Source organism: Staurois parvus, unplaced genomic scaffold (assembly GCF_062004578.1).
Source record: "Staurois parvus isolate SC_StPar_1 unplaced genomic scaffold, SC_StPar_1.0 ptg000080l, whole genome shotgun sequence".
Taxonomy (NCBI): domain Eukaryota; kingdom Metazoa; phylum Chordata; class Amphibia; order Anura; family Ranidae; genus Staurois; species Staurois parvus.
In genome coordinates this window covers 3,896,789-3,918,744 of record NW_028317876.1, presented here as the reverse complement: position 1 = coordinate 3,918,744, position 21,956 = coordinate 3,896,789, and the positions used below count along the sequence as shown (strand labels likewise).

The window sequence follows — 21,956 nt, the reverse complement described above, 5'->3', positions numbered from 1 at the left end:
ATAAGGTATCACAATGGAAATAAAGTAAGTGTTGGAACACGGCTGAAGCTAAATTAAATATATCAAATATTCATGTTCATTTATCTTCTTGCATTGCAATTTAAAGAAGATAGCATGCATATGGAATCCAATACACAATGGCAAAAGCTGAAATCAAATAAAAATACTTCCTAAGTGCACAGATCCTTTTTTCCATCTATTCTCTATCCATTCTTGTTAAAAAAAAAATAATAATAATAGGACAGGAGAGGAAACAAATCTTAACATAGGGAGGTATCAAATGGTTGTTCTCTTATTCAACTGTACTAAATATTTCTACTCTTTCTTTAGGGCTAATAGCCAAACATGCATATTAGCAAAATACAAACAAAAGTTGTGTATCTGTCTATACCCTGATATCCATGTTTTCCTGGTGTCCATGAGGACAGATGTCCACTTCCTGCACTCTGGACACAAAATGTAATTAAGTACACCAAACACAATACTTACTTCTCCAATCAGTCTTTCATTTTCCCCAGTATATTACCACATAACTATGTTATGGTGCAAGACCTTGTCGGTAAGTAATATTGCACTTGGTGTCATGCTCATATATAGTTACATATTAGCATCTACAGGTGTTACACTGCAAATGAAGGTAAAATGTCTTGGTTGTATTGAAAGTTGGGATAAAGTTTACAATAAATTTTAAATTTTAATAGCAATTTTGGAAGCTTTCCATTAGCTTTTGATTGAAAACATGACTGCGTGGAATTAAATAGGGCACTGCAATCTGCCAACTGTTTCTTGGTTGCGATCAACAAAATAAGGTGGAATTGAATTGAAAAAAAATGTCTTTTATTGACACTGTGTTGGATTTGATTTACGGTTTGTGGCCTTGACTTCTAACTCTAGATCTATGGCCTGTCCCCAGCTATCCACTGAATAAGAATAAGTCATTTCTTTTTGTACTTGGAATTACTCGTGGTTTTCCAGTTTATCAAAGTCACTAACTGCTATTTTAGAGGGCAAAGACTGGTCTCTTCTTCCACAAGAGAAATATGGCTCTTACATGGCATCACAGTATTGAAGTATACTACTACAGTAGTACTAACTCAACGCAGTATTGGAGTTTTTTCATTTAGCTGTGATATTCTACTAAATTTAATGACATTTGTTGAGAATGAGTACACAAACACAAACCACAACAGCGGCAAACACAATTACACAATATGGAACATGTACAAAATATGAAACCCAGTTGAATGAAACATAATAAAGGAAGTTGCATTTTTATAGAAAGCGAATCAATTGTAATGTCAGTTCATTTATTTTCCTAGAACATCAAAAACAATGTTCCTGCTTGTCAAGGTGATGTATATTGTTGAAATCTCCTTGTAAATCTACATTCACATTAAGTATGAGTAAATGATGTGAAAATCTATAACGCTCTGGGATCTGGAATAAATTCTAGAAGGGAGAGATAAATAGAGAGAATAAAAGCAGCAGCCAAAGTAAATCAATTAAAGAACTAGCACAGGAAAGAGCTCAAGATGACTTCAAAATTTCTTTACGCTGCTCATGTTATTTTCAGCAGAGACAGGAACCTGGAGGTAACTTTCAAGTCCCCAGGATTCCTTGTGATGCTGGTATCCGAATGCTGACCTTAAATGACTTGTTTTTTTTTTTCTTCTTGCCAGCAGACTGAACAAAAAGGAGAAAAAAATGAATATATTCCTCCATTTCTACAACAAAGTGGATGGAGGAATCTCCCTGCCAGGACATTGTATTCTGATAGTGAGACTCCCTGCTGTCAGAATAGAATACACTGATCAGAGGCTACAACAGATTGACTGCAGCTGTTGATTAACAAAAGTTTTCCAACAGCTACACATGGATCGAAATTTGCCCAGTTCCTGCTAAACCAGCCAAATTTTTATCCATCTCTGGCGAGCTTAAGGCCCACCATGCAATCACCTTTTCTTATGTACACAACTCTCTACTCACACAATCGTTACTCAACGGGGTACCCTCCTAAACAGAGTTATTGAGGGCTCTTTCATTCTACAGCAGCCTTAATGCACATTAAGCACCTATAGAGTTAATGAGCATTTTGGCTGCATTGCACAGGCATTCATGTTGCATCAGGCAGTGCTTCTCAAATGTCCCGTGAGACATTTTTTTACATTTGTACAAGACTAAAATGGGAAATGATCACTTTACAATGGCACCCTAAATGCACTGTATACACCATAGTACGTTTATAGTGAGTTCACGACGCCATTGTGGTGCACTTCAATAGAAGTGAATAGAGATGTCTGATGCATCAACGCCTTTCTATCTCAGCAGGCAGCTTTCATTTTGCCTTGATGCGGAGAAACATTAAAGCTGCAATGTGAACACCTCCATCTGCTCCCTATTTAATAATGTTGAGTGGCGTTGAGAGGTGGTCAGGAAGCAATAAAAGCGCAACCCAACCACCTTATTTTCAATGCCTGTGTAACCCAGCCCTTATGGTCACGGAAACTGTGCCCTGTGCTGGATGCATTGGAAACAAGGATCAAAGAGTTGATGAGTACTGACATCTGCATCCACCATAGAATACGATTTTCTCTAAGGGACGTGACATGTTCTCACACAGTGCCTAAGAATGTACAACTCTCCTAAAGTGGTTTTAAAGGCTGGAGGTTTTTTACCTTCAGGAATTCTATGCATGAAGGTAAAAAGCCTTCAGTGTTGGCTACCCCCTCAGCCCCCCAATACTGACCTGAGCCTGATCTCGATCCAGTGATGTACAGTGGCTCTCTCAGGTCCCTCTCTCCCCATTGGCTGAGACACAGCAGCGGAAGTCATTGACTCCCGCTGCTGTTAACCACAGCTAGTGTGGAGGGAGCTGGGGATGGGGCTGGGCACCACTCTGAGTGTCTTATAGACATACAGGGGTTTATTTACTAAAGCTGGAGAGTGCAAAATCAGACTCACTTCTGCATAGAAACCAATCAGCTTCCAGGTTTCATTGCCAAAGCTTCATTGAACAAGCTGAGGTTGGAAGCTGATTGGTTTCTATGCAGAAGGGAGTCTGATTTTGGACTCTCCAGCTTTAGTAAATAAACACCACAGAGTCAGATCAGGAGCTAGCCTGCACTAGTGCCCCCAGGGAAAGCAGCTTTCACTGGGAGCACTTAGCGGGGGGGGCAGGAGCACCTGTGGGGGACCCGAGAAGAGGAAGATCGTGGCTGCTCTGATCCATTGCACAGAGCAGGTAAGTATGACATGTTTGTTATTTTAAAGAAAAAGGAAATCTAAACCTTTAGTATCACTTGCCAACAAACGTTTTTAAGTATAGGTCCTGAAATTCAATAGGACAAACTAAAAATAGTAAATGTTGCAAAGTTTAATGCTACTTCCTTTATTACAAATTCCATCAAACTTACAATGAGCCCCTTTTCAAACTCTGCTTTCGCTCATAGGTGATTTGATCCATATAGGAACTGCAGCCGCAGCATGAGAGAAAAAGGAAGGAGACAAAACCCTTTATAAGAGACTCAGAAAACAACAACGTCTTTTCCAGTATTTTGCTGACCATGTAAAACAGGAAACGCTGTAAATGTGCCATGTTTCATTCTATAGTTCAGCCTGTGATTGGAGAAGCACATTGAGCATTAGCGTATGATTAATAGTCAGTTCCATATGAAGGGAAACACGGAATGATGTTGCATCTGCTGTCGTGTTGCCAGAATTTAACATCAACAAGGAGGTTTAATTAACCACTAATCAAGACGAGTAGCTCTTTCACAGGAGAGCTAAGGTATAAGCACTTTATAGGAACTAACTGTAAATCAGCAATATATTGAGCATCTTGAAGTGCTGTAAAACAATATTTTTCTAAGCACATGTTTATAGAACCAAATACAAATCACTTAATAATAAGGAGGTATTGGTACTGAAAGTTAAAGAGTAAAGATGAAAGTTGTTTACTTAAATTACCTGAACACATCAAATATTAAAGCAGACCTATAACACAATAGTAAATACTACAGACGGAGTAATGCTTTAGTAAAAGTTATAATGTATAGTTACTGTCATGCATATGTTTTATGGAAAGTAGGTGTAAAATTATCCACCTACACCTACTTAAATAAAATAAAAAGGCAAAGCTAATATGTTGAATGTGGCCATTTAATTATGGTGGATTCCAGAAACTTCTGCAGTTAGGCAAATTTCTCAGGTGCAAAAGATTTGGGCCAGTACATGGGCTTTTGGCGGTTACTTGAATAGCCCTAAATACCTACACCTACATGTAGAAAGAAAATCATGAACCGCAACTCATAACATGCTTTTTGGGTCTCTTAAGGCCACATTTATTACATGCGAAAACCCCAGCGGGGGGTTAACGGTGATTAGCTGCAGGAAGATGGGGCAGCCGCACACCGGAGGATTGATGAATATAGTGTATATTTATTGATCCATATCGTTATGATTAAGCACAAGATCGTGTGAAACGCGTTAACAGGTCCTGTATTCAAGTCCTGGTGTTTTGTGTGTCCTATGGATCAATAAATATATACTATATTCATCAATCCTCCGGTGTGCGGCTGACCCTTGTTCCTGTTGCATCATGTGTGCTGGCAAGCCAGAGCCTGCATCAGTTGTATATTTATCCGGATTGTTTGCCTGAGCAGTATACCTCTGTTCTTTGGATTAGCTGCAGATGGAAGCCCCACTGAAAGCAAAGAGAGGCTGTCGGATCCCACAGCCAATTATGGTCACTCACATGTAATCGGCCATGCAGCGGTAACCTGCGAGTGATCGGCCCTGGACAAAGACTGGGGTTCTTGCACGTAATCAGTGTTGGGCCCATTCGCAGGTGTGCATGTAGGCTAAAATACGCTGTAAGAATACTTCTATTTAGCCTTATGCTAAACATGCCTAATGTACCTGATATATTAAAGCATCTTAAATAGGACCAATTCATTTTTGCCTTGTGGTCTGTTAGTCTAGTAACCAGTAAGGTAACCTCGTTCTGGCAGAATGAAGGAAAAAATCTGCTTCGATGATGGGCTAAAGGGATTTTTTTTAGGGCCCATTTCAAACCATCATGTGCGTTATGCATGTGATTTTGTGCACTGATGCACATAATGTTAAGGCAGTCTTTTACTTTTAATGGGCTGTTAATGCACCTCAACCCATAAAAGAACACATCTGCACTAATCTTGTCAATGCAGCATACCATGACACACACAGCTTTCAAATCTGTGCATTATGATGCACAATAGCATTGTAATGCAATATATTGTGGGGAATTTATCAAAACTGGAGCAGAAAGAATGTGGTATAGCTGTACATGGCAACCAAGCAGCTTCTATTTTCAGTTTGTTCCTTTAAGCTTTGAAAAATGAAAGATAAAATCTGATTGGTTTCCATGCACAGTTGCTCCAGATTTTGACTGCTGCAGTTCTGATAAATTCCACCCCATTACCATGCTCTGAAGGTTTTAGCATACATTATCGCAATGCAAGTGTGTGAATCCAGCCTCAGACACCTTTAAAAACTAGCGCTGCCCCTCTTTAAATAAAATGGCTTAGCATTTTTTTTTTTATTGCATCTGAAGTTCAATACCTTCTTTACAATCCTAAAAAAACTGTCACCATGCACAGCCATCACGGTACTAATCCTGTGATTTGTGTAATGTGTTTATTTCCTAGGATCATCAGCTCCATCTAATGGCCATAATGCAGTGTTTTCTGAAATACCCCACACAGTAAAATACCACATTATGGCCACTCGAAATAAACATATTGCACAATTTACAGCGATTATTCATGATGGATGTGTGAATACTTGAGCCATTAGCACAGCAATATTTGTTTATAAATTGAGTGTGTACTTTCATTGATAACTACACCTTTACACCTTTTGAATATTCAGTTAAAACTGTAAAAGTAAAATTGTGGACTGATACAGAAACACGTAGAAAGCTGACTGAGTAGCATATAGGTTTCACAACCTCTCACAGCACTCTTGTAAGCAATAGTATTATACCACCACCCTGTGACTTTATATTATACCATGGTTCCCATTGCAAAACGTACATAATCCAATATCACATTTTAATAGCTGGTAGTTAAAAAGAAATGGATAACTGCTCATCACTGTCCCATCAGAACATGGGTGTTATGTGAAAGTCACCCCTGTTCATCATATTTCATCAAGAAGGCTTTCTAAATAAACTGACAGCAGAGCAACTAATAATGATCAACATCACTTATTACAGTTTTTGGAAAACAAAAGGGAAATACATATATTTGTCATTTGTGCACAATTTTAATTTTATAACTTATATTTTGTATACTGACACAGTAAAAGAGAACTTGCTAATTAATTTCCTAGCTTAGAAATTATTTCTACCTTTGTGGATTATATCCTGTCTAGCAAACCATCACTAGAGACCCTGAAACCAGGGTCAATCATCGTATATCTGTGAATGGATATCCCAATCTGTACATACCATTATCATCACAAGACTCTGATTGGAAGGAACTAAGAGACTGAATTTCAGACATGCTTTCGCGTGGATTGTAAAGATGACAAGGCTTTTCATCCAGAGACTTCTTTGAAAGACATGGGTCAAGATCAACCTTAGCTGTAAGCGAAAAAGAAGATTTAATGTCAAAATGTTAAGGACACTTAATTAACAAGGTATAGCTTTGATCATTTCCCAAAAGGACAGACGGTAGCTGTTCAGTTCAAGAAAAATGGTAGTGAAATATGTTTGAAAGTAACAATCATGGAGTCTGTTTGAAATGAAATAATTGAAATGACAAAGCGCAATCACCAATCTCCAAGAGACAAAAAAAAAAACTTTAATTGGTTTGTGAAGATGATACGTGCTTAATAGCAGGTGGCCATCCGCATATTATTACACACGGTATGTGTTGATTTCTACAAAATTAAGCATCAACAAATGCAGTATTGAAAAATTGTGCGCACATTGAATTTATGCAAAATACCCCTAATCTGTTTACATTAGTTAACAGTGTTGAATTAGGCAACTATCCAGCCAATAAGCTCTCTTCTTTCTGCCAACATACAGAATCCTACAAAAGTGATTGGCTGAAAAACCTTGTGTTATAGTTCTCTTTTTATTAAAGGATAGGTATAATGGTTTGATATAATTTTTCTTTTTTTGGCAGAATATGAAAGGATAAATAATAATATTTTGTATTTTATATCTAACCAACAGGTGCAGCTCTGTATTTTATTTGATGTTTACATGTCTATGTTAATAGTTTTACAAAAAACTGTTTATTGTCTACATAGCTTAATAGCTTAAACTAGTGAATCAGAGCAGTCACTTGCATTTCTATTCCCCATCCCTGCTTCTTTTGGTCAGATGGAATTTTACAAATTTTTAGTAAAAGAATGAGTCTAAAAGCTATAAGCTCTGCTCTACAAAAAATCCAAAATGCTCTGTGAAAACAATATCATGACTGCTCCCTTTATAAATATTTGTAAAACATTCATTAAAAAATAAATGATTAAAAATTATCCTCAACCACTAAAGTTGTCCTTCAAGCGAAGTTGGGTAACAAAGAGTCAGCTATATATTCCCAAGCTGCCTGGTTAACTCTTCCACTAACAATGGGCACACTGACATGATCTGGCGTTTTAACTGGTTTGAAACTGTCAGAATTGCAGGTAATAGATAACATTCATCTCATGTTTTAACCACATTTATCAGATTTTCTGACTGCTATGAACAGTCACCATACAATCCAGAAATCCATCCAACCTCCACTGGTAATAAACACTTCTAGTTGTGTTAGATATCTGGTCTGTTCCCAAGTGGGGACAAACTAAAACTGGATAAAAATGTATCCAGTTCAGCAGGGACTGGCCCAATGTCAGTGTGTAGTTAGATCGACTATCGAATGGCCAAGTTGGAAAACGTTTGTTGATCAGCGGCTGCAGCTCATGTTCATGCACTGTATAATTAAAGAAAATATGTATCAAGGAGGAATGGAGGTAACCATTGCTGTTGTGTCTTTTTAAAAACCCTAGCTGACTGGCTATCATTCTGATGCAATAGTACACTGACCCAGAACAAGTATGCAGATTACAAGCTCTGTGTTCACCTTCTTAGTTTAAAAGTACCACAGTGCTGCTAAGGTGCCTTAGAGAAAGCTTGTGAACTATACAGATTTAATAGTTCTGGAGCAGTCATCTTGTATTCTCACTGTTACAGTTTTAAAGTAAAATGATATTTGTTTAGAAGTGTTTTATTCAAAACAAAAGCTTACCATCATAGTCAAAATCCCAACTCGGCTTTTGGATTGAGTCACTATCGGAGGGGGAGTTAGATGGAGGTGGAGGTGGCAAGTTTGGAGCAACGCTACAGACTGCTACAGTTTTCCTGTGTCCATGCACAGAATCTGGATTGAAAGTGCTAAACTCAGGATGTTCTGGAATGGTGGATCCTTCAAAGGAGTTTCGGTCCAAGTTATTTCTGGAGTCACTTGGAATGCTTGGAGTGTAGGATATAGGGCGGACAGGCACCTGGGGAGGGATATCAGAATAGATATTTTTGTTTACTTTAGGATCCAAGAACGGCCTTTGTAAAAATGCAGAAGATGCCCCAGTGTGTTTGTCCTCTGATTCCTGCTGTCTCTTCTTCTTCTTACTTGAAACCACTCGGCAAACAACAAAAATTACAACCAGACAGAAGATGCCTGCTATGAAGACGATGATCCCAATGACCTCTGCTAGGCCAATGTTCCAGGAGGTTGAAACATACTTATTGAGGGCAATTTCTGTGCAATGTTTCCCACCATAACCATTGCTGCAGTTACAAGTGTAAGAGCCATAGGTGTTTTCACATAGAGCACCGTTGGGGCATGGGCTATCTGTGCATTCATCAACATCATTCAGGCATCTGCAAAAGCAAAAAATGAGTGTTAAACCCACCTACTGTAACATCTACTGCATATATTTTCAATGGCATATTATCTATGTTACTGTACATGTATGTTACCACAGGTCAATTGCAGGTATAACATATAAAACAAGGTTTGTGCCATGACAATTAGCAAAAAGAATAGGTATGCAATCTGATTACTGGAATCAGTCATCAATTATTGGATAATAGAAAATTGTAAGCAGACAGTGACCCCAGCTGATGTCCTCCAACTGATAGCCTTTCTCAACCTTTTCAACACAGAGGAGCCCTTGAAATCACTTTCTGATCTCAGGTAACTTCTGTTAAAAATTACTACATCTACAACTCATGATACAGTAAGTGTGATGGCCAGTGGAAAGAATGCTCCTTACACCTGTGGCCATTGGGAAGAATTACCCCTTACAGATAGCTATAAAGATCAATGATGTCATTGGGAACTTATTTGAGAGGCAGAAATTGCTCACTGCTCAGGGAACCCCTAGTAACCTCTGGAGGAACCCTGAGGATCCATGAAACCCTTGTTGAGAAACCCTGCCCCAGCCTATCTCCTGGATCTGTTACTGCCCTGCCTAAACACAGTCTTCCCTTATTTAGAGCATATCTAAATCCAAAAAAATTAGTAATATGTAGATTAACAGTCATCAGATGTGGTGGCAGCATTTGTTTTCTTTTTTTCATACTTTTTCCTTTTACTTTCACCTAATAATATTGCTAATAACATGTTTCCTATCCTAGGGTGGCTAGGTTTACACTTGTACTATATCTATGGATGGAGCCATGGTTGTCACCCAGGCTGGACTACTATGTATGCCTTTGTTCATCTCTGTTACATGGGGGATGGGGAGATTAGTAGTTTGCAGGAAGTGACAAGAACACTACATTTGTTGCAAGATCAACAACTATGTTATGTACTCATTAAATATGCTCTAGCCTACATATAAAGACTGCAACTCAGCCATATTAAAGAAAAAATGTAACTGGGTTTAGTTGTCCATTAACATTGGTATAAACCTTGCTCTTGGGTTCAATCTGGTACTTCGCTTTGTTTTTCTCCCTGTACACTAGCACTTGTTAGAGGGTGAACCGAAAGGCTGCAAACAAGAAGTATCACTCACTGAGGTTGTCCCTGGTAAAGTTTGGGTATTTCTTAGATTCTGCCCTTTAGGGAAAAATATACTTAATTATGGTAACACAGTGCAAATAGGCAAACCGTGACATTATTAATAGTCCTGTAAAATGTAATACCCAGAGACAATGAACCTCATCTATCAGCTGCCTTAAACAAAATATATCTGTTTTGCTGTGTTGCTTATAAAAAAAAAAATCTAAGTTTTTGCAGAATCTGCTTACTGTGGTGCAACACGTTCATTTCCTATTTTCTGGCATTTTTATAATTTTATCCCATTTATCACAAAGCATCCTTTTCTACAGTTATAACTCAGAACACTACTAAACTGTAACAAAGACAGGGATATGAAAGTATGATCATTTAAAGCCTAATCTCAGAGTTTGTGTTAATTTAAACAGTTTAAAAATGCAGGTGGTGCTGTCAGCTTTGCATGAACTGTCTGTAGCACCTGTAACATACAGTACACAGCGCTATGTTCCAGCAGCGGTACAGGAACTTCCCATTCCTAGAACAAAATCGAGTCAGGCGGAGCGCTGCTCAGTCATTCACCATTGGAGTGTTGTGAAGATATCCCTTTGTTTAGCATCAAGGGCTTCAAACAAAAAGGAAGGTCTGTTTAATGGAATTTCCTTCATAAAAGTGTCTTTTTTCAAATAAAATTTTGTTTTTTTAAACGTTACACTTTTAACTTCAGTTATCTAGTCAGGTACAGGCTGAATTACCAAAATGTAAATTACAATTCTTTCACAAACAAATTAGGTATAATCGTTAAAATAAGTTAATTATTATCAGTGATCAAAGTGATACAGTGAATGAAGGAAGAGATACCTTTCTCCATGGAAACCAGGTTCACATTCGCACACAGGGCCATCCAAGCTGTCAATGCATTTCCCGCTGTTCTTACAGGGATTGTCTTTACAGTATGGTCCTAATTGACATCTGCAACAGGAATATTACATTGAGATGATTATTTAAATACATGTCTATGAAATACAATTAAAGTTTTACAATTAATTGTTTAGTCCAATTTAACAACACATATATGTTAAGGCTGACACTCCTGTATTTTTATCATGTATTCTAGTGTACAATTTCTGTCCTGCATTATTGATAATATAACCTCAGATATTTCCATTTTAAGAGAAAATGAGTAGGGATTGTCTGAAATGGTTGTAGATGATGAAACACCTAAATGATTTTACAAGTTGGGAGCTGAGCATATACAGTTGCAAGAAAAAGTATGTGAACCCCTTGGGAGTTTTGCATGAATTGGGCATAAAATGTGCTCTGAACGTCATCTAAGTCACAACAATAGAAGAACACAGTCTGCTGAACATAATACTACACAAACATTAGATGTTGCCATGGTTTAATTGCACATAACATGTAAACATTCACAGTGCAGGGAGGAAAAAGTATGTGAACCTTTGGACTTAATAACTGGTTGACCCTCCTTTGGCAGCAATAACCTCAACCAAACGTTTCCTGTAGTTGCACATCAGACCTGCACAACGATCTGGAGTAATTTTGGACCACTCTTCACAAAACTTTCAGTGTAGCAATATTCTTGGGATGTCTGGTGTGAATCGCTCTCTTAAGGTTATGCCACAGCATTTCAATCGGGTAGAGGTCAGGACTCTGACTGGGCCACTCCAGAAGGCGTATTCTGTGCTCTTGCAGCCATTGTTTTGTTGAATTACTTGTATGCTTTGGGTCATTGTCCTGTTGCATCACCCATCCTCTGCGGAGCTTCAGTTGGCGGATAGATGGTCGTACGTTTTCCTGCAAAATGTCTTGATAAACTCTGGAATTCATTTTCCCATCAATGACAACAATCCGTCCAGGCCCTGAGGCAGCACAGAAGCCCCAAACCATGATGCTCCCTCCGCCATGTTTTACAGTGGGGATGAGGTTTTGATGTTGGTGTGCTGTGCCTTTTTTTCTCCACACATAGTGTTGTGTGTTCTTCCTAAACAACTCAATCTTGGTTTCATCTGTCCACAGTATATTTTGCCAGTAGTGCTGTGGAACATCCAGGTGCTCTTTTGCAAACTTCAAACGTGCTGGAATCTTCTTTTTGGACAGCAATGGCTTCCTCCGTGGTGTCCTCCCATGTACTCCATTCTTGTTTAATGTTTTCCTTATTGTAGATGTGTCAACAAAAATGTTAGCATGTGCCAGAGATTTCTGTAGGTCTTTAGCTGACACTCTGGGATTCTTCTTTACCTCATGCAGCATTCTGCGCTGTGCTCCTGCAGTCATTTTTACAGGACGACCACGCCTAGGGAGAGTAGCAACAGTGCTAAACTTTCTCCATTTGTAGACAGTCTGTCTTACCGTGGACACATGAACATCAAGGCTTTTGGAGATACTTTTGTAACCCTTTCCAGCTTCATGCAAGTCAACAATTCTTGATCGTAGGTCTTCTGAGAGCTCTTTTCTGCGAGGCATGGTTCACATCAGACAGTGCTTCTTGAAACCAGTAAACCCAAAACAAGTGTGTGTGTTTTAAGGGCAGGACAGCTGTCAGCAACACATCCAATATCATCACACTGATTGGAGTCAAGGTTGGCTCACTCCTGGCTCCAATTAGCTGTGGGAGAAGTCATTAAGCTAGGGCCTCACATACTTTTTCCTCCTTGCACTGTGAATGTTTACATGTTACGTGCAATTAAACCATGGCAACATCTAATGTTTGTGTAGTATTATGTTCAGCAGACTGTGTTCTTCTATTGTTGTGACTTAGATGACGTTCAGAGCACATTTTATGTCCAATTCATGCAAAACTCCACGTAATCCCAAGGGGTTCACATACTTTTTCTTGCAATTGTATGTGTCATGAACTGAGCTTTTACAGAGTTGAGAGGCATGTTGGTAATATTAACATAAACATACTTACAATAAAAAATATCACAAAAGTTGATGCATCAGTTGCAAATACCTAACTTCTACAAGTGGCAATATGTTGCCATACATTAGCAAGAAAAAAAGAGACTTTGACAAGGACCAAATTGTAATGGCTAGTCGACTTGGACAGGGCAACTCCAAAACTGCAGCACTTTTGGGATGTTCCAGGTCTGCAGTGGTCACGGCCCACGTAAGGAAAACTAGTGAATGGGAGATAGGGTCATGGGGAGCACCCATTCCAGAGCTGAAGAAGTGGCTTGGATAAGCTATGAGAGATCTTTCATATTGCAGATCATGTCCAGTTGAACGTGACTAACTACTATATCTATGTATATCTGTCTGTGATATGCTGACAGAGTCTCAAAGAGGAAAACAGATACTCTGTCAGAAAAAATAAATAAATAAATAGTTCATGCATGTAAAAGGCCACCTAGAAAATTCCCAAAGCTTTGCCCCTATGCCCAAAAGTATGTCTCTTCTTTCAAGCAAAGCTTTGCTGATCCCAAAGCGTGCCTGCCCTTCTGATTGATACTGAGTCAGCCTATCTTAGTGGTGGGTCAGAAAGGATGTGTATATGGAGGGGGGGAATCAAGAGGCAGCAGAAAGTTCTAACATTACCTGGAAAAGTAAGAGCCCATATGGGCAGACATTATGGGGCTACTGCAGGTATGTAAAAACAACCTTTTATTATCAGCAGTTTATCAGTTTTTGTTGACAGATGGACTGGCCGAAATTCGATCCATTTATGGGCAAGCTGATTTACTGACATTAGTCCATCTATCAACTTCGGTACAACTAACCTGTTGGAATTTTTGCATGCAATCACTGCTGGCAACCATAGCTGACAGCAGTGATCATTGTGTTCTACCATTAGGGAAGGCACCCCACAAACAGAACATAATAGTATTGTGGGAGGTATTCCCCCATCAACACTCACAGTGTTGATGGGGGAATTTGAGAAATTTTCTTTCCTTTCACCATGGGCAGAAAAACTGTATAATCTATGGCTCTCTTAAGTCATTGAGTGTTTCAACCAATGCACCTAACTAAATTTAAATATCCATTTTAAGTGAACTTTAAGACCACACTTGTCTAAACACATGACTTATATTTTTAACTAATCTATGTCAATTTTATAAAAACAGGTATCAGGTTTTCTCTAAAGTCAAATGTGCAAAGAGCAATTCTGTTCAGTAAACCCTATAATCAACTTTCCCTCCTGACCACAAATACTAAACTGTAATTGGCTGTTATGGTCTACTACATACCACTGATTAAATCAAGTAGTCACAGTCTGTTTAATGTAGTGTAATCACAATATCAGCAGGAGCTGGGAAGGTCAACAGAGTCCACATCCTTTGTAGAACGTAGTCACAGCAGAAAAATCATTCCCAGTTATTCTGCTACGTGCAGTAAATGGGTAATCCCATACTACAGTTGAGCTGTGGAACCGTTTTTCTGCTATTACACATGCACATAACTGCCCTTCAATTATTTTATTTAGGTAATCCAGTTCTGTTAATGCTCAATGATTTCCATGCTAGGCAAGGTGCTACAGAAGAACTAACATGGGCCGTGAGTTAACTTTGCTGTTTGGGATGCAGTCAAGCAACAGGAATAGCTTTGATGTATCTCCATAGCACTACCCATTAATATTTAGTAACAATATTTTTAACAAAAAAAGCACCACTGCAGTTTTTTGTTTGTTCTTTTTCTTTTTGGGGGGGGGACTTAGAGCTTTGATTAGTTTTTTATTGAGCTCCCATTGGGGAAATTACCTTTTAAGCCCCATGCAGGGTATCAGGGGGACAGAGGATAATGGGAAATCTTTCACAGAAAGAATTAGCAACACACAAATTTAAATTTATAAAAGTTGTGTTAGGCCCTGAGACTTTGTATTGCTATTTGTTCCTTCCTGCCTGATGGCAGACCTTCCCCTTATTTCTACTCCTGGTGTTGGAGTAGAGGGAACATGGGGTCAAAGAGAGCAATAAAAACAGAAGATCTAAGCCTTCCTTACTCTATTCAAAACAGTTTAACTCCGGGCAGATTTGAAAGACACACATAAATTCAGCGCTGCATTTATTAACACATAATTACATATATTTTTTAAATGCAAGCAGTTTAAAGAATAAGTTAACTTTTTACAAAAAAATAATAAGTGCACATCTAAAAAATGTGCATTTATTATGTTTTTACTCTGCAGGCTGTAAGGCATTGCACCCGCTATCAGCAGATGGCTGGTGCAATGCCAGGCTCCTAAAGACTCTCAGTAAGCTGTTTGGCCGTACTGCATATGGATGAATTGCAAAAAAAAAATCACTGAACTACGAGAATGCTCACCAGCGTCTCTCTTTTTATTGAGAACTACAAGCCTTCAGACAAGGAGGCTGACGGTAAATGTAGTTAATTCATAGAACACTGTGAAGGAATAACGTGGCCATTTGGGAGGAGCCCCGAAGGACCACTCTCTTTTTGAAATCTGGGTACGGAAGAAGATACCCCCCCCTCCTTCCCCGCTGTCACAGAGAGGTGAGGGACTGAATGGAGAGGAGCTAAATTTGGGTGGAACATGTCACATTTTCCAAAGCTGAACTTATCCTTTAAGTACCTGTGTCTAACCTGGTAACAGTCTCTTGCAATCCATGTACAACAGCATTCATATTGAGGGAAGAAAAAAAATGGCACAGAGTCAAGAAGTTGTGGTGCAGTACAAAGTATATGCTGATAGTAGGAGAAAGCAGTGTGACAAAGAGATCAGCTCATCAGTCTGCTGCTCCTCTTTTCACCATCCAGTTACTGACAGGTGAAGGACAAAACTGACAAGTGTTATTGAACTGCAGAGGAGAAAAATCAGGTCTTATTTCTTGCTAGATGGGGCTGTGCTGTGTGCCAGAGCAGTGTAAATCTCAGGACTGGATGGGCAGAAATACAAACCCTATGGAAAGTAAAAAAGCTCATCTATGTATTTTGTTTTTTTTTTGCCTGGAGTTCAGCTTTAAACAGCAAAGTATCTGAATATTTTGGGTATAGAAAAATCAAAAATGGATTCATACCTGTAATCTACCCACATCAACAGTATTTGTCAGCGTTAATACAGATAGTGAAGAGCTGTCAAACTAAGCAATCATTTTCTGCCATCCACAACTCTTCTGTGATACACATTTATGATTCAATATTGCTTGCAGTAACCAGTCCGTCCAAAATGCAATAGAGGTTGGTTACAAGTGCTGGCTTCATCTATTCCCAAGCTGTGAGAAGTAATTCCTTCTGGTGCTGTTTCATTATTGTTTAGCTGCAGCTAAGTGGACACCTACTGGTTTAGAAATCTACAAAGAAGAAGCAATGCCTAGTCTGCTTATAAATATAATACTTCTGTGATATTACACGGGGGGGGGGGCACATCATTGTTTGCTTGTCAAGATATTACCTGTTGTCTAAAACTATAGCTAAAGGTATGCAACGCATTTGAAAACTGAATAAAATCACCTAGAATAACAAGAAATGCTGTTTCTCTTTATCCATGGCACTTATAATGCTAAGGCATACAACCTTTGCACAAGTGCGTTTAAAGAAATGCTTTCAACAGAGGAGAAAGGTTCATGCTGCACCTCTGGCTAGAGCCCAGAATTGACTGGCAGGATGCTCCTGATTAGCAGAGTTTGTCCTTTCATGCCTATAGAAATCTTCATCTTCTTACACAGAGAACATCGTGTCTATGGCATATGAAACAATAGCAGCACCCAGAGGCTACAGAGGGAAGTAATCACTAGTTTATGATCAGGCAATTTTTGCAAATTGACTCTACAACCACCAAGTGTATTCCAGCTCTGTGTACAAAGTAATTTCCATATTTTTTGCATAGTGTCAGTGTGAATAGAGATATACAGGGAACAGACAAAAAAATGAAACCACTACATGATTTACAGGTGTGAAGGTGACAGCATGTTTTGCGTTGAAAGAGGAAGTGATGAAACATTCTTTTGCTTCCGCTGTGTGATGAGACACCTAGCTAACAGGTGGGAAGCATCACATTTGTTATTCACTGCATGTGCTGCTAGTAATACAGAGTCATGTCAGAGCTTACTGAGCTTCAAAGAGGACAAACTGTTGGTGCCCACTTAGCTGGTGCCTCTGTGACTGAAATTGCCAATTTATTTGCTGTGTCCTGAGGTACAATATCAAAGGATATTTTGGCATATGCAGTTTCATCGCCTGATAAGCATAAACGCGGTCGACATGCTCAACTGACCAATAGAGACAAAAGGACATTGCACATGACTGTGAACCGGAATAAGAAAACAACTGCTGCAAAAGTGACTGCAGCGCTCAATCTCAGTCTTCACGGGATTTAGTCTTCACAGGACTGAGATTGAGCTCTGCAGTCACTTTTGCAGCAGTTGTTTTCTTATTCCAGCTCACAATCCTGCGTAATGTCCTTTTGTCTCTTTAGATCAGTTGACCATGTTGACCGCGCTTATGCTTATCGAGCGACATTTTCCTGGGAACTATATATACCATCATAAACTTTTATGCTGCACCTCACGGCACGGCAAATAAATGGGCAACTTCAGTCACAGAGGCACCAGCTAAGGGGGCACCAATAATCTGCCCTTTTTGAAGCTCTAATTTCTTACATGACTCTTTATTACTAGCAGCGCAGGCAGTGAATGATGTAAGTGAGGATTCCCACCTGTTAGCTAGGTGTCTCATCACACAGCGGAAGCAAAAGAATGTTACATCGTTTCTTCTTTCAACGTTAAACATGTCATCACTTGCACACCTGCAAATCATGTAGTGTTTCCAATTTTTTGTTTATCCGGGAATACCCTGTATTCCAAAATGTTGGCATTCTTTTGCATGAACTGATTACATCAAGTGTTATATTTGTGATCATGGTTGTATAAGGACAATCTGATACCCAACATATAAGAGGGGACAATTAAAAGTAAAAGTTCTCTGCATTAAGGTAAACAAACCTTTTAATATCAGCTTCCTCCAGGCCCCTCTTACACACTTATCTGAGTCTAGTCTTTATCAAGTGCTGTGCCTGTCAGCTGCAGCTCTCCTCTCCTGTACCTGGTCTCACTAGAGGCTCTGACAGTAGCAGGAGCCAGAAGCCAATGGCTGTCAGTCAAAACCAGTGAGGAGAGAGAAAGGGGTGGGGTGGGGGGGTGAGGCCAAGCCATGCTGTGTTTGTCAATAGACACACACAGACTGGCTTGTGAGAGTGCCCGCATGTGTGCCCTCATAAAGAAGAGGAGGAATGGATAACACTGTCAGGGAAGTGGAGGTTTGGGGTCGCTCTGTGCAAAACCATTACACAGAGCAGGTAAGTATAACATGTTTGTTATTAAAAAAAAAAAAATACAAGACGAAAACTTTCCAATCATTTTAAGGAATTGGTTTTGAATGCCCTTTTAATCCTATAGTCAGGAGACAAGGACTGTATCTTGATTTTTATAGCTGCACACAACCAATACATTTTAGATACACAACAAACTCACATACAATTTGTTCCCTGTTTAGGGTTTTCTGCTATGGAATATATTTACTGCTGGAATATTGATGAACCAGAAATGGTCAAGCTGTGGGATACTGGCACACAGAACTCTGGAAGGTTTAAATCTGGTCATAGGTCATACAGGCCCCTCACGCCAACTCAACAGAAACATAGATACTATTATGAGGAGGCAACAATAAATGTACAATAATGTCTGCTATAGAAAGTAGATAGAACAGGTATGTAAGTAAACAAGGTGCTGCCTCTCCTTTCCTGTGAAAAGGAATAATGAGTGTTATAACTTACCTCTGGCCAGTGTACTCTCCTCTACAGTGGCAAATGAAGTCATCCTTCACTGCAATGCAGGTACCACCATACAGGCAAGGGTTGGTGGCGCAGGGATTGACACTTATTTCACAATGTGTGCCCACATACGATGATGTACATTTACAGTAGTAACCTGATAGAGCAATTACAGAAGTTTGATATCAGATTAACAGTATGTCAGAAATACAACTAAACATTATAAAATTATGGAGAACTGGTTTAACCGCTTTCCCACCATCCTACAGCAGATATACTGGGGTGTGCAAAATCACGTATATATACGTGATTTTCCATTTCAGGGTAGGGGGGACGCGTGCGAGCTATTCGCGGCCTCGGCTGTCAATCACACAGACAGTGATTACTCGCCGGCACCCGGCGATCACCAAGCATTACCAACGGAGGGAGAGAACTGTATGTAAACAATACAATTCTCTCCCCTGTCAGCTCCTGCACAGTGCTTTGTATGGCTGTGCTCAGCAGAGCCATGCAAAGCAGTGTGCTTACAGTTGAATGCACTAACACAGCACACAGTAAAACAGCACAAAGCACACAGTTAACCCTTTGATCACCCCATATTATTATTATTATTATACAGTATTTATAAAGCGCCAATAGTTCGCTCAGCGCTGTACATTACAAAGGTTGACAGAACATGTGACAGAACAATACCAATACAATGCAAAACATGAGGGGATTGAGGGCCCTGCTCTTTCGAGCTTACAATCTAGGAATAGGCATTTACAACCTTTTAGAGACAGAAGAAAAAAACGCACTTCTGGGTAGGGGTCGCGCGCCCTACCTCCGCCGCCATTCGTGGCCTCAGCTGTAAATCACCGGGTCCCAGCCTCTGATTACTCGCTGGCACCCGGTGATCGAGCAGGATTACTGACAAAAAAAAAACCCGCACAGGCAATCAAATACCAACGAAAGAAAGCTCTATTCGTGGGAAAAAAAACATTTCTTTTGGGTGCAGCGTTGCATGACCACGCGATTGTCAAAGTAACGCAGCGCCGTAATGCAAAAAACTGCTGGCCAGGAAGGGGGGTAAATCTTCTGGAGGGCAAGTGGTTAAGGGACGGTTCATACCAGGAATCGCGCAGGAACTCACTGTGCATTTCTGTGCAATTCACATGTGATCCGGGTGCAGTGCGATTTCAGCTCATTTATTTGAATGGGCTTAAATCGTGCTGGTGCGCAACAAAAGTAGTACATGCACTACCAAAAAACGCTCAGCAAACAAATCACACGGTACTACTGTACATGCATTTGCGACCTAAGTCTGCAGGGTAATTAAGTTAACAATGACACCTGCTGCAGATTGCAAGTGCAGTGCATTTTGAACGTGGTGCAGGAAATCCGGCTTTCCCCACTACGTTCTGGTGTGAACTTGCCCTGGTTAATTCAAACCCTAAAGAATTTCATGCATGTGCAGAACTCCCAATCCAACATGTAAAATCAGAGCATCTCCCATCAGGCATGCCAAATGCTTCAAGAGTCTCTAAAACAAGGGGGGGGACAATATAGGTAGTAAAGCCCATGAAAGAATGGGATTCATTTGCCAGATGTACAATACTAGATATTACCAGTAAAACACAAATACAATTCTAACTCAGGAAAAGCTTTTCGACCACAGCGATACGGATTGTCTGATCCTTGCTTCGGGACTATGTAACACATTTATAAGTCTGCAAGCTGCTATAATGCAGAGATGTTTGGGATACATAATATTTCCCTATATGCTCCATAGTTTTATTTCTACTTTTCTTTAAATAAAAATGCAGGTGAATTTCTCCTGTTTTGCCTCTATTAATAATTTAACAACAGTGCTATTTAAATGATGTATGTCCTCTTTTACGGTTGCTACTATGTGAGCCTTGAGATAAAAACTGAAGATAGATTTTCTAATCTAGATTTTACTGCACAAGAGGGAACACAATGTACAGTAGGTAATCAGCAGTTTTGGAATATACAGCCCCGTATAAACTGTATAATACAACAACAACAAATAAACACTTAAACAATTATGTCAGTGAGGGGAAGCAGTGCAGAAGAAAGCTTACCTCCATTAGATAGGGGGGAGCACACCCCACCATTGTGGCAAGGGTTGCCTGCACAGGCATCGGCGGCAGTTAGAGAGCATCCTTGAGAAACGTCCACAGACTCTTCTATTAGTGCAGAGTTCTTTAATTTACTATGAAGGGGGAGATCCTGACCATTGAGAAACACAGAGTCTATGCATCCTCTAAATCCATTGCTCACTTGGCCACCTCTTCCATGTTTTGCTCCTTGTTGGCGCATGTGACCTCCAAAGTATACATAATTGTCCAGGTTCAGTGTTCTCAGAGTTCCGGGGGCAGTACCAGATGCAGTATGGACACGATCTAAGACCAATCTGGCATAGTTACCATCCACCTCTAATGTCACTGTGTGCCACTGGCCATCATTGATATGAATACTCTGGACAGACACAATCCCGGGACCACTGCCACAATCAAACTTGTATTGCAGTTTTCCTCCTTGGATCTATAGAAAAAAACAAAACAGCATTTCCCATTATTTATGAGCTGCTTAGGTTTCATTAAAAATATCAGCTGCTGCTCTGTTTTTAAATATGCAAAAACATCTACAAACCTTGATTTTCCAGTATTATCCCACCAGAGTAAAATTACTGCTTTCTACACAAGTCCTAAGCCTGGTGAGCACTGGAAAATGCTAGTGCTATTTAGTTCTTGGAGAAAGTGATTTCCAACATGGTGTAAAATACATCTTTAAATGCCTAAGAGCAAATTTGGACAAGTAGGGGTGTTGGCTGTCTGCTCACCCTTATGAATGCACAGGTTATCACCACTGCTTCAATACAATAGGAAACATTTCATTTTCCCTTTAAATATCCTGAACTTGATCTCCAATACCATAGTCCAACCTGGGAGCCAGCAAACAAGACCAGTATGTTTCTTCACCGATAGAGAAAAAAAAGAAAACAGGTGCCATCTCTAGCTTTTTGTCCATTTAGGCTTCCTGATTCCTGCACCTTGTCCTTGTATTTTCTATGCTTTATTGGACATGGGTTAGTGTCCTTTTGAATGACACAGTTTGATCTCTCTGGCATTATAGGACTGAACATACAAACAGGTGAAAAGACTAAGAGAGCTCCA

The 21,956-nt window shown here is 39.6% G+C and overlaps 1 protein-coding gene across 8 annotated transcripts in view; it reads right to left on the bottom strand.

The window, feature by feature from the left end:
• FAT1 (FAT atypical cadherin 1) overlaps positions 1 to 21,956 on the bottom strand; it is a 361,321-nt gene that overhangs the window by 9,475 nt on the left and 329,890 nt on the right. For 7 of the 8 annotated variants that reach the window (XM_089669573.1, XM_089669572.1, XM_089669574.1 and 4 more), the window contains 5 exons: positions 20,862 to 21,324; positions 18,781 to 18,934; positions 10,893 to 11,003; positions 8,280 to 8,911; positions 6,488 to 6,622 (listed from right to left, as the gene is read on the bottom strand). In XM_089669573.1, coding sequence (XP_089525699.1) covers positions 6,488 to 6,622; positions 8,280 to 8,911; positions 10,893 to 11,003; positions 18,781 to 18,934; positions 20,862 to 21,324 — 1,495 coding nt within the window. Of the gene's footprint in view, positions 1 to 3,413; positions 3,471 to 6,487; positions 6,623 to 8,279; positions 8,912 to 10,892; positions 11,004 to 18,780; positions 18,935 to 20,861; positions 21,325 to 21,956 lie in introns of all 8 variants that reach the window. The other variant, XR_016311628.1, reaches the window with a different exon arrangement.